General features: G+C 52.8%; 1 protein-coding gene across 4 annotated transcripts; it reads right to left on the reverse strand.

The window, feature by feature from the left end:
• Window positions 1-558: 558 nt before the first annotated feature.
• On the reverse strand, window positions 559-11378 carry KPTN (kaptin, actin binding protein). 4 transcript variants are annotated; one of them, XM_063600441.1, is made up of 14 exons: window positions 11138-11378; window positions 9718-9897; window positions 9374-9524; window positions 8941-9023; window positions 8734-8818; window positions 8600-8654; window positions 6392-6467; window positions 6194-6267; window positions 5732-5841; window positions 5297-5374; window positions 3122-3197; window positions 2219-2354; window positions 1947-2129; window positions 559-953 (listed from the first exon to the last, which is right to left on the reverse strand). In XM_063600441.1, the coding sequence occupies exons 1-14, from the start codon at window positions 11324-11326 to the stop codon at window positions 825-827; spliced, it is 1605 nt and encodes a 534-aa protein (XP_063456511.1). In that variant the 5' UTR covers window positions 11327-11378; the 3' UTR covers window positions 559-824. The 4 variants fall into 4 exon arrangements, with proteins under 4 accessions (XP_063456511.1, XP_063456512.1, XP_003814156.1 ...); XM_063600442.1 differs by lacking the exons at window positions 8734-8818; window positions 8941-9023 and having other exon boundaries at window positions 11138-11375; XM_003814108.4 differs by lacking the exon at window positions 11138-11378 and having other exon boundaries at window positions 9374-9892.
• Between the last annotated feature and the right edge of the window lie 1522 nt (window positions 11379-12900).

A 12900-nucleotide genomic window follows, 5' to 3' on the forward strand; every position in this document is an offset into this window, starting at 1 on the left:
GCTCTCCACTGGGAACTAAGCTCACTTTCTGCTGGGGTTTAACCCTGGCCCCTTGCACAGGGTCTGGCCATAGCAATTTTTTGTTGGGGTCCAACCTCAGCATTATTCATAGGGAGTCTAGCCTCAGACCCTCTGCTACAAATGGACCACTGCTTTCCCACAGCAGCCCTTTCTACCCACAAGTTTTCCTCTAAACGCTCAAGCTCCTTGCCTTTCCACTGGGATCTACCCTTAGATCTAGATCTTTCCACTGGGGTCTCATGTCAGCTCTCTCCACTAGGGTCTAACCCCAGCTCTTTCCCTTCCATTTTACGTAATCTGTTCCACAGTGGTTTAACTTTTAGCCTTTCTGCTAAGGTGTCACCTCATTTCTTTCTCTTGGGTTCTACCCTGGGATCTAACCTCCGGCCTGTATCTGCGTCTAGCCTTGGATTCCCTCTCCCCCAAATCCCTCTCCCTCAATTCCTCTGGGTGAATCCAGCATCCAACACAGAGCCAGGCATACAGCAGGTGCTCACCAAATGCTTGCCGAAAAAAAGAATCGAGACAACTGGGAAATGATGTTCTTCTGGACGTATAAATAACCATCAGGTGGCCAATTCTCATCCAGAGTGGACAGGGTGGAATGGGATCATCCCCGCTTTCAAATAGGGACATTGAGGCACAGAGAGAGGAGTGGGTTAGCTGGGGTCCCAGGGCACAGCTTCACCACCCTGGGGAGGTCTGGGGAGAGCATCCTGTCCTTCAGGACACCCCCCACCAGCGGCTGGAGGTGAGCACGCCATGAGTCGCCCCAGGTCTGGGAAGAGTGGGTGCATGGGTGCTTAAGAGGCTGCATTCTCAGCAGGCCCTGCACCTGCCCCATCCTCCAACCCTTGTAGCCGACGTCTCCTCTGCTCCACTTGATGTCGAAGCCGGGTCAAGACCAGCTCCGAGGCCTGAATCAGGCTGTGCTGTGGGGAACAAGAGAATGAGGGGGATGGAGCTGAGGAAGAGCTGCAGGCGTACACAGGTTAGACCACAGCGGGACCGTCTGAAGTGAAGCAACTCCAAAGGCCAGGAGCTCGGCCCACGTGGGAGGGCAGAGAGCAGACCACAGTGTGTGGGATGGGAATGGGCCTCTGTGACAGGGGTGAAGAGGAGTGGCCTTAAGCGAATTTCTAGTGGGAGGGACAAAGCCTAGACCCAAATGTAAGGAAGTGAGATTAGAAGGAATATAAAAGGAATATAAAATTTAGCCAAGCTTGGTGGCAGGTGCCTGTCATCCCAGCTACTAGGGAGGCTGAGGCAGGACAATCACTTGAACCTGGAAGGTGGAGGTTGCAGTGAACTGAGATCACGCCACTGCACACCAGCCTGGGAAACTGCACTCCAGCCTGGGAAACAGAGCAAGACTGTCTCGAAAACAAACAAACAAAAAAACCAAAAAAATTAAAAAAGGCCAGGGTGTGGTGGCTCACACCTGTAATCCTAGCACTTTGGGAGGCCGAGATGGGCGGATGACTTGAGGCCAGAAGTTTGAGACTAACCTGGGCAACATGGTGAAACCCCGTCTCTACTAAAAATACAAAAATTAGCTGGGCGTGGTGGCGTGCGGCTGTATTTCCCAGCTGCTTGAGAGGCGGAGGCATGAGAATTGTTTGAACCTGGGAGGTGTAGGTTGCAGTGAGCTGAGATCGAGTCACTGCGCTACAGCCTGGGTGACAGAGCAAGACTCTGTCTCAAAAATAAAATAATAAATAAATAAATAAATCTCCTTCACCAGGCCGGTGCCCCCACCCCAGCTGCTGTGAGCGCTCACAGCTGCCCCTTTCTCCTGGGAGTTGTCCTGACTGGTAGGAACTGCCTCCCTGAAATGAGTTCCTCCCTCCCCCAGGAGGAGGCCTGCACCCCCTGCTCGAAACTGCTGAGGTCGACTCCCCTCCCACCCCAAGAGCTGGGGTTACCTGCAGGATGTGCACGCCCTTCAGGGAGACCACGGCAAGCTCCTGCAGCCCATCCCCGGTCAGGTCCACGTGAGCCATGGCCAGCAGGGGACTGGAGAAGCTCCGCTGCCACAGCAGATGGAACCCGTGCTGGGCCTCAGGAAGCCCCGACTCTGGGCCCCGGTACTTATAACACAGCAGTTCCTGCGGGGGTGAAGAATCAGGTCACACAGGTTGATGGGGGGGACAGTGGAGGGAGGCCGGTGGGTGTGGCTCCAACTGTCAGGTCCCACCTGTCCATAGGTGGCCACCAGGACTTCTGGCCGCCCATCCAAATCCACATCGGTGACCAGGCCGCAGAGGACGCTGTCAAACTGGTCACTGCCGGGCAGGAGAAGCTGGTCTTCAAGACCCCGGTTCAGCAGGTCCCTGAGGGTCCCAAATACAGCATATAGACTGGGGTCAGCTTGCAGTGCCCAGCACCCTTGGCGGACGCTAAGCTGGGTACCGGTACTGCTTCCCTTCTCAGGCCTAGACACACTGGTCCTCCGGAAGCCTAGACATCATCATCTCAGATTTGGACATATTCATAGACCCAGCAAGGGGTCAACCTGTGCACTCAAGCCCTTCATCTCGGAGACCATCTCACTCCCAAATGGAAAGCCACAGTGTCCCATCTGGGGATTCAGATGCACGTGTCCTCAATCTAGACACCCACACTGCCTTCATGGAGCCTGAAGAGGGCTTGGCCCTGGCCTGGACACCTTCACCACCCCTAGAGGGGTGCCAGAGCTGGCTATAGTTGCTTCCGAGAGCTGACTGGGAAATGTTCCCATGTAATCATGTTCATGGTTTGAAAGCCACCATGGTGGGAGTATTTACACTTTGGAAACTCTGGTAAATGCTACAAACCTGGGCTTTCCTTGTGCATAGCCACTGATTAACCATTTGCCAGCACACCTACTACATCCACTCCAGGGGGCACCGGCATCTCTGCTCCCACCCCCCAGCCTCAACATATTCCCTACAAGTCTAGACTTCAATATTCACAGCCCCCACCCCTGGGTCACGAGTATCTGTACTTGTCCAGCTCTGGGTAATCCACCCAGAGGAACTTACTGTGGAGAATGACAAGGTTAGACCACAGTGCAAAGAAACAAGGTTAGACCACACCCATGTGTCTCAGGCCCCCTCACCGATACACCACTGCTGGCTCCAACATGCTGGCCACGAGCACGCTGTACTCATCTTGTGGTGGCCTGTCCTTGGTCTCTGGAGAAGAAACATGAATGGTAATCCCAGCACTTTGGGAGGCCAAGGCGGGTGGATCAGCTGAGGTCAGGAGTTAGAGACCAGCCTGGTCAACATGATAAAACCCCGCCTCTACTAAAAATACAAAAATTAGCCGGGCATGGTGGTGGGCACCTGTAATGCCAGCTACTCAGGAGGCTGAGGCAGGAGACTTGCTTGAACCTGGGAGGCGGAGGTTGGAGTGAGCCAAGATCACACCACTGCACTCCAGCCTGGGTGACAGAGCGAGACTCCGTCTCAGAAAAAGAAAAAAAAAAAAAAGAAACATGAATGAAGAGGGGAACGGTTTTGTGGGGACAGGTTCCAGGCTCCTCGTCATACCCCAGGCTCCATGTATGAGAGACATGCAGGTTAGATCTCAGGAAAAAGTCTTGAGGCTGTGCTACACAGGGAGGGTTAGAGATTGGCCCATGAGACAAATTATACGTCAGACACCAGAAGGAGAAATAGGTGTTAGATGATGGCTTAAAAAGTCTGAGGTTCCGGGTGTGGTGGCTCATGTAATCCCAGCACTTTCGGAGGCCGAGGCAGGCGGATCGCCTGAGGTCAAGAGTTCGAGACTAGCCTGGCCAACATGGTGAAACCCTGTGTCTACTAAAAACACAAAAATTAGCCTGGCGTGATGGCATACACTTGTAATCCCAGCTACTCAGGAGGCTGAGGCAGGAGAATTGCTTGAACCTGGGAGGTGGAGGTGATAGTGAGCCGAGATTGTGCCACTACACTCCAGCCTGACCAAGACTCTGTCTAAAAAAAAAAAAAAAAAAAAAAAAGACATTTGTGCATGTATGTTTACAACAGCCCAATTCACAACTGCAAAGATGTGGAACTAACCTAAGTGGCCATTGACTAATGAGTGGAGAAAGAAAATGTGGTATATATAGACCATGGAGTACTACTCAAGTCATAAAAAGGAATGAAATGTTGTCTTTTGCAGCAACTTAGATGGAACTGGAGACCATTATTCTAAGTGCAGTAACATAGGAGTGGAAAACCAAAAAATGTATGTTCTCACAGAAGAGGGGGCCAACCTATGAGTATGCAAAGGCATACAGAGTGTATAATGGTGTTTGGAGATTCAGAAGCAGGAAGGTGGGAGGGGGTGTGGGATAGAAGCTACACATTAGGTACAACGGACACTACCTGGGTGATGGGTGTGCTAAAATCTCAGAATCCATCACTATAGAATTCATCCATGCAACCAAAACCACTTGTGTCCCCAAAGTGATTGAAATAATTTTTTTTTTCTTTTTTGAGATGGAGCCTGGCTCCACCACCCAGGCTGGAGTGCAGTGGTGAGATCTCAGCTCACTGCCACTTCCACATCCCGTGTTCAATCGATTCTCCTGCCTCAGCCTTCCGAGTAGCTGGGATTACAGGTGCCCGCCACCACGCTCCGCTAATTTTTGTATTTTTAGTAGAGACAGGGTTTCACCGTGTTGGTCAGGCTGGTCTTGAACTCCCGACCTCAGGTGATCCGTCCGCTTCGGCCTCCCAAAGTGCTGGGATTACCGCGCCTGCCTAGTCAAAACTTTTTTAAAAAAGCAAAATGCCAGTCAGGGACAGACTCCAGTAAAGGAGCAGGAATGATCAACATATTGGGGGAAAAGGCTAGACTCTGAGTGGTGGGACAGCGGTGAGTCCAGGAGCATAGCCGGGAGCTAGAATGCAACAAGAGACACAGTGAAGGGGCCACAGAGCGGGGTGAGGAAATACCGATGTGAGACGTGCAGGTTAGAGTACAGAGGGAGAGGTGGATGCTCAGCCCCAGGGTACGGGGCTAAGGTTACACCAAACTGAGGAGAACAACTATGGACCCTAAATGAAAAGATATGGGTTAGGCCCCATGTGCCAGTCCTGGAAGTTAAATTCACAAGAGGGGAGGGGAGGGAAGAGGTGCACTGTAGCTCAAGGCCTGGAGTGGGGGATCCAGGAGAGAGGGACTGGGGTCTGCACACTTTGGGAGAGGGGTGCAAATCTGGGTAGAAGGACCCAAGAATGCAGAGTTGCCTCTTCCCTCCCACCCGCTCTCTCCCCATCCCCTCAAACCCAGAGCTCACCCTTGGCGGCCGAGAGGCTGAACACAATCACTCGGGAGATGGGACCGTCCTGCAGGACCGACCACATCTGCAGAACCTCTGCGTGGAGAGCGAGGATTCAGAGCCCCAACCCCACCCCGGTCCCGCCCCCAGCCCTGAAACCATCGACTTTCCGCCCCCACCGTTCATCCCCACCCTAGCCCCGCCCCTCTGAAGCCCTCAACCCCACCCTAGCCCCGCCCCCAAGCCCCACCCTCATCCCTTCCCCCACTTCCCCTACCTCACCCAGCTCTAGCCCTCGGCCCCACCCTAGCCCCACCCGGCAAGCCCCACCCTCATCCCTCAACCCACTTATCCTCCTCCCCTACCCCACCCAGCTCCAGCCCTCAGCCCCACCCTGGCCCCGCCCTCTAGCCCTCAACCCCACCCCCTACCCCGCCTCACCGCGGCTCTCACCTCGACTCCGCTGGTCCACGTGGGCGACACGGACATAACCACTCTGACAGCCCAGAGCTGAGAGGCGCCGGGACGTGCCGGGGAAGTTGTGGACGTCCAGCCAGAGGACGCTGGCGGGCGGGTGGATGGACAGGACGGACGGCCATTGCTGGGCCCAGCCCCGCCCCTCTGCCTTCCCAGGGGCAGCCGCCCCTCCCTGTAGCCCTGGCACCCTGCTGCCTGATTCCTCCTGGATAATCCCCACCGCCCAATTCCTCTGAGGTCAATTCTCACCACCCGAGGGCTGAGTCCACCTCTTGTTTTTTCTGGGGTCACCCCTGCTGATCAATTTCTCTGAAGTCATGCCGTGGACTGATTTTTCTGAGCTCCTCCCCGGTGACCAATTTCTCTAAGGTCTCACCGCCCGATTTCTCTGAGGTCAGTGCCCCGGTCCCCAGTGGCCTCTTTCGGGGCCTCCCCTACCTACTGGTCAGGTTCGTCAGCTCTGGGAAGAGGTTTTCCACAGGCTGTTCCTCAAACTGATGCAGCCCCTCGTTCTGGGGAAACCAAGACCCACCCCACCCCCGCTTAAGTCAGCCGTCAGCTTCACACATATACCCACCCAGCGCCAGCCCACAGTGAATCCCACAGGGCTCTGCCCAGCACGCCACCCCACCTCACCTCCTTGTAGAGATGAATGGCCGGGTCGTTCCCACTCAAGAGAAACACGGTCTCAAGTTGATCCCCGACCTGGACCCTGAAAGCAGAGAAATCTAGAACCCAAGGTAGTGGAATCCACATGGTCTGAGAACCAGAACTCTCCTCCTGCAAAAACCCCTGCCTGTTGAGAACCTTAACATTCTGGGGTCCAGACACTAGACCCAGGGTTAGAATCTCAGGGCTCAAGCTCCTGAGTACTGTATCTCCTTGAAATACATAACTGTAGAAACGAGCCGTCATAGAATCTCAAAATCAAGGAATGTACCTCCCAATCTCAGAATTGCGGGAACATGGCTTGCTAGAACCTCCCGCTCTTAGAGCCCGCATCTACTCCTACCTTCGCTCTGTGGATTCAGGAATGGAATGTGGAACTCTAGAATGAACTGCAGAACCTTAGAAAGCTAGGACCTCTTCATTCTGAAACCCCGGTATTCTAGAAGTGCTGTTTTCTGTCTCCTTAAAAATACAAGAACTTCTAGAATTTGCCATCACAGATTTCAGATTCACGGAATGACAGAATATCCAAATCCTAGCAAGGAGAACATTAGTGCAATTAGAATCTTCAGTTTTGGGGACTCTCACCTGTTAGACCAGAGGTTGGCCAAGTATGACCTGCAGACCAAATCCAACCCACCATCTGTTTTTGTAAATAAAGTTTTATTGGAACATAGCCACATCCATTCATTTATAGTGTCAATGGCTGCTTTCTGGCTACAATGGCAAAGTGAGTAGTTGTGACAGACTGGCCCTCAAAGCCTAATATTTACTATCTGGACCTCTACCAAAAAAAGTTTGCCAATCCCTGTTCTAGACCATCTGTGTTCTGGAATGGAATCTGGAACTCTAGAATGGAACCCACACACTTTGGGGTTCTAGCACCTTGGTATTCTAGATGGTCTATGTTCTATCTCCTCGAAAGATGAGAATGTCAGGACTTTATCATTACAGAACCTCAGAAGATTCTGGCTTCTATTGTACTGTAGAATATTCAAATGTTGGAATCTTAGAGCCTACGACTCTAGAAAACTTAGCATCTCTGATCTTGGAATGTCAGACTCTAGAACATTAGAATCTGGGAATTCTAGATGTGCAGAATTCCCAGAATTCACAGGTGCTCCATCAACTCTCTCAGATTATCTAGTTCAGGAATGGCAGTGTGGTGGCCCCTTGGCCATCTGGTCCATGGCCACCTTAAAAGCATGATGCTCCGGCCAGGCGTGGTGGCTCACGCCTGTAATCTCAGCACTTTGGGAGGCCAAGGCGGGCGGATCACCTGAGGTCAGGAGTTCGAGACTAGCCTGGCCAACATGGCAAAAACCTATCTATACTAAAAATACAAAAATTAGCCGGGCATGGTGGTGTGAGCCTGTAATCCTAGCTACTCAGGAGGCTGAGGCAGTAGAATCACTTGAACCAGGGAGGTAGAGGTTGCAGAGATCGAGCCACTGCACTCCAGCCTGGCAACAGAGCGAGCGAGCGAGCGAGCGTCTATCTCAAAAAAAAAAAAAAAAAAAAAAAAGCACAATGCTTTAAAAAACAAATGTAGAATCTGATTGTCTATGGACAAGTTCGTGGTCTCCAGTTAGCTACAGCTTTCCAACCTCAGCTGCATATGCGTGTGTGCACATATGCTCCCTGTTATATTACATTTGTGCTTTCCATTCTCACATGACCTCTCTGGTCCCCAAAGGCATTTTAGTTTTATTTTATTTTATTTAATTTATTTATTTTTGAGACAGAGTTTCGCTCTTGTCACCCAGGTTGGAGTGCTGTGGTGCAATCTTGGCTCACTGCAACCTCCGCCTCCCGGGTTCAAGTGATTCTCCTGCCTCAGCCTCCTGAGTAGCTGGGATTACAGGCACACACCACGATGCCCAGCTAATTTTTGTATTTTTAGTAGAGACGGGGTTTCGCCATGTTGGCCAGGCTGGTCTCAAACTCCTGACCTCAGGTGATCCGTCCGCCTCAGCCTCTCAAAGTGCTGGGATTACAGATGTGAGCCACCGTGCCTGGCTGGCATTTCAGTTTTCAATCCCTAATCTAGTACAACCTCTTTATTTTCCAGAAGGGGAAACAGACTACAGGGATCTGTAAGTAAAGAAGGGGTTCGAGAAGCCAGGGTTTCTACATTTACAGTGGGGTGGGCGTCGATGCGCAGGGGACACTCACTCCGCATGGCACAGCTGGAACGGAGTGAACTGGAGCTCCAGGTTCAGGCAGCTCTCTGTAGGCAGGGCACAGGCAGGTTAGCATGGGGGACCTGCTGGGGACTCTCTCCCTCCTCCCGTCCACGCCTCACTCACGGGCAATAGAGTCAAGGTTGTACTCAGAGCCGGGCTCGTAGTCGCAGTAAATGTTCAGGAAGGGGCTGCCCTTGTCCCCTGAATCCTGGCGGAGGACACGGGGTTCAGGGGAGGGCAGGGGTGGCAGGAGGGATCCGGGGCGGCTCAGTGGAACTCACCATGTGTGTAAGGAGGAGGGCGAAGGGAGGTGGAGGGGGTTCTAGGTACCTTGATGAACGTGATCCCCACAACCAGACCCCGCTTGGGGGGTGACTTGTTGAAAGTGTCGATGGAGACAATCTCCGCATCCACTGGGAGGGGAGAGTTCTAAGTTCAGTGTCAGGCAGACTCATGATTCCAATCTCCCCAACATGGTGAGCTCTGGCTACCGCAATGATCATGCCCTCTGGTCTGAGTCCTGACCACCATCACCTGATCTCTGTTCCCTGGGTACTAGGGATCCTGACCTGTAAGTCTGAAGAATCCTGAAACCCTAGGCTCATCCGGGCCCCAACTATGCCTGCCCCCTGATCCCAGTGACCCCCTTAAAACCACCTGATCCCATTCTTCCAGCACGGTGACCCGGCTCAGACAGAGCCTCAGAAGCCTTCTCAACACCACGTTCCAGGCCCCCGCCCCCCAGCACCATAGCGCCACCCACCGGGAATGTAGTTGAACTGCAGCTCCTTGGCCACTGGCCGGATTTTCTGTCGGAGGTCTTGGTAGCGGAAGCCGAGCACCTTGCCTTTAAGGGTGGCGGCCAGCAGCTCCCCGCGCCCGCCGGCACCGCCTGCCAGCCCGTACACATTGCTCTGCGACGAGAAGCGCGTGAAGCTGTCCTCGCGCAACGGACAAGGCCCCGCGGCCACGGCCGCCTCCCCCATCATGCCCCTCAGTTAAGCACCCTCTCCGCAGCCCCCGCCCCAACCCGCACTACCCAACCTACGACTCTCTAAGCGACCTGAACCGCCGGGTGCCCGGCCGTTGCGCGGGCTGATGACGTACGGAAGCTGCCGGCGTTGCCCTCTCCCAAGATGGCGGCCAGGTCGCCTGCTCGGGCCTCCCAGGCGACTTTGCCCCACTGCGCCCGCGCTCTCTTCTCCTTTCCATTTCTGGACCAAGGGGCTGCCATAAGGAGTCTGTGACTAGAGATGGGAGGTGGTGGCCACGGCCTCTCGCTGTATGCTGTGTGGAAGGTCGAATCATCATCATCATAAAACTTAATATTGCCCTTATGTGCCAGGAACTACTGTAAATGCATTCCATCTAATACTTTATTAAAAATTCGCAAGGGGGTGGAGGTAGGTACTTAAATCCATTTTAGAGATGAAGGAATTGAGGCACAGAGGGGTAAAGTAACTTGCCTAAGATCACACAGCTAGTAACGAGCGGTCAGTATTGGAAACCAAACAAGGTAACTCCACAGTTCACTATTTTTTTTTTTTTTTTTTTTTTTTTTTTTGAGACAGAGTCTTGCTCTGTCACCCTGGAGTGCAGTGGTGCGATCTCGGCTCACTGCAACCTCTGCCTCCTGGGTTCAAGCGATTCTCCTGCCTCAGCCTCCCAGCAGCTGGGATTACAGGCGTCACCACACCTGGCTAGTTTTTCTATTTTTAGTAGAGATGGGGTTTCGCCATGTTGCCCAGGCTGGTCTCGACCTCCTGACCTCAGGTGATCCGCCCACCTCGGCCTCCCAAAGTGCTAGGATTATAGGCGTGAGCCCCCTTGCCCGGCCTATAGTTCATAATCTTAACAGTATCACCTTTAAAATAATTAACACATTCTTCTTGCCCCGAAGGAAAAATGATCCAGCTATAATAACCACCTCCTTTAAACACCTACTTGGTGACAGTCATGCTGGCTCTGATAATCTGATTCCTTACAACTGTTCTGCAAGGGCCTACTGTTACCCTCCCTGCCGGTTCACTTATTCAGGATTCATTGAGCTTTTACTATGTGCCTGGACGTCCTTTGCAAATCTGTCTCACTAATCTTCGCAAGAAAGAAACCTCTACAAAGAGGTTTATTATCCCAGTTTACAGAGAATCAAATGGAGGCTCAGAAAGAGTAAGTCCACTGACTGATATGCTAGCAAGTGGTGGGGACAGGATGTAAACCAGGTGTTTCCGACTCTGGGGCCTTCAGGGGTTCCTGTCTGTGCTGCTTTGTCCCTAGAAGGCCATGGAGGTTTGGGTACTATGTGCACATCTGTGTATCATTTCCAGAAGACATGGGTTGGCCAGCTGTCCTGGACACCTCGAGCACACACAGACTGCAAGCTCCATGAAGGCAGCAGGCTGATCTCCCTTGATCACGGCCTTATCGCCTGTACCTGGACCACAAGGCCTGACACAAAGCAGGCATTCAGAAAATATGTGTCAAAAATCACAAACTATGTGCTGAGCATGTAAGAGACAGCTCTTACATGATGGAAAGTTCTCAAAGGCAGACTGGATAACGGAGGTGGCAAGGAATTTGTGATGATTCCAGATTTCTGGATGTGGAGAGTAGAAGTTCCTGGAGGGCAGTCTGGGAATGCCGTCAGTGCTGCTGTATTCCCAGGGCCTGGCATGCAGCAGGTGCTTAGTGAATATTCGCTGAGGGAGTGGCACATGGGTCTAGTGCCACTTCAGCAGTGCGTTTCCTTCAGGCGTCTTCCCACCCTAGTAACCTATAAGCCACATGTTGAGCGGATGAATAAAAAAATGAAGTTACAGGTTAGGAAGGAATCATCCTGTTAAGAGGTTTCCAATCCTAGCTGCACACTTGAACTGCCTATGAAGTTTTAACAAAACAAACCAAAACAGGCCGGGCCTGGTGGCTCATGCCTGTAATTCCAGAACTTTGGAAGCTGAGGCAGGCGGATGAACTGAGGTCAGGAGTTTGAGACCAGCCTGGCCAACATGGTGAAACCCTGTCTCTGCTAAAAATACAAAAATTAGCTGGGCATGGTGGCGCACGCTTGTAATCCCAGCTACTCGGGAGACTGAGGCAGGAGAATCGCTTGAACCCGGGAGGCAGAGGTTGCAGTGAACCAAGATCGCACCACTGCACTCCAGCCTGGGCGATAGAGCGAGACTCTGTCTCAAAAAAAAAAAAAAAACCCAAAAACCCCCAAAGGGTAGGAAACCTCAGTCAAACCACAATTTATCAGAGTGCGGCCCCAGTCTGGATACTTTTATTTTTGCACCATCATGCCTAATTTTTGTATTTCTAGCAGAGACAGGGTTTTGCCATGTTGGCTAGGCTGCTCTCGAACTCTTGACCTCAAGTGATCCGCCTGCCTCGGCCTCCCAAAGTGCTACGATTACAGGCATGAGCCACAGCACCCAGCCCCAAGTCTGGATACTTTTAATGACTTTAAAGCATAGCCAGGGCTGACCATCACTGATTTAGGTCATGGATGACAGAAACAGATTCTCACACTATCCTTCAGCCAGCACCCATGATGGGGGCAGACATGGTAATCAATTTCAGGTCTCAGAAGTCTTTGCTGCCATTATCAATGGACTGGAGCTGTGGGAGAAGCTGCAGGGGAGAGAGGAGCAGGGCAGGTGTCAAGGAATTTGAACCTCACCTGCACTTCTCTAGGCTTTCTGGGCTGGAGCCCCTCTCCCAGGAGTCCACCCTGGTTTCCTAGGCAGCCCCTCCTCTGTGCAATTACTGCCCCTGCTCACTTCCTGACATTTTCCCATCATGCCTGGGCACTGAGCCTCCTTCAGCTGTCTCCTCCGTAGCGAGGGGCCCTGCGCGGGGCAGGGTAAAGCACATGTGTACCAGACAGGGCCCCCAACATGCACATCGTGGAGTGTGGTGGAGGCAGCTGGTTTCTGCCCACCTTTCCTGGGCAAAGGCTCCTGCTGTCTCCTCCCCCACTCCCCAGACCCACTCGGGCCTCAGACTCTGCCCACCAAAGCCGCTTCCTCCCCCGTCCTGTGACAGATGGAACAACTGTCACCGGGGCGTTCAGCCTTCCTGCCAGAGAAATGTGGACATGGGAGATTCGGTGGGCTTCCACCCATTCTCATCCAAAGCAGTCATGAGGACCGTCACATTCGACCCTCCCACTGGCTCTGAGGGGTGGCATCACCACCGTGCATCCCAGTTGAGGAAACCAAGGCCCCTGGACCCCAAGAACCCAGAGAAAGATCAAGATGGGCGCTCTGGGACTCCCAAGCCAGAGCTCCT

The sequence above is a fragment of the Pan paniscus genome, chromosome 20 (genome assembly GCF_029289425.2).
Source record: "Pan paniscus chromosome 20, NHGRI_mPanPan1-v2.0_pri, whole genome shotgun sequence".
NCBI classification, from domain to species: Eukaryota; Metazoa; Chordata; class Mammalia; order Primates; family Hominidae; genus Pan; species Pan paniscus.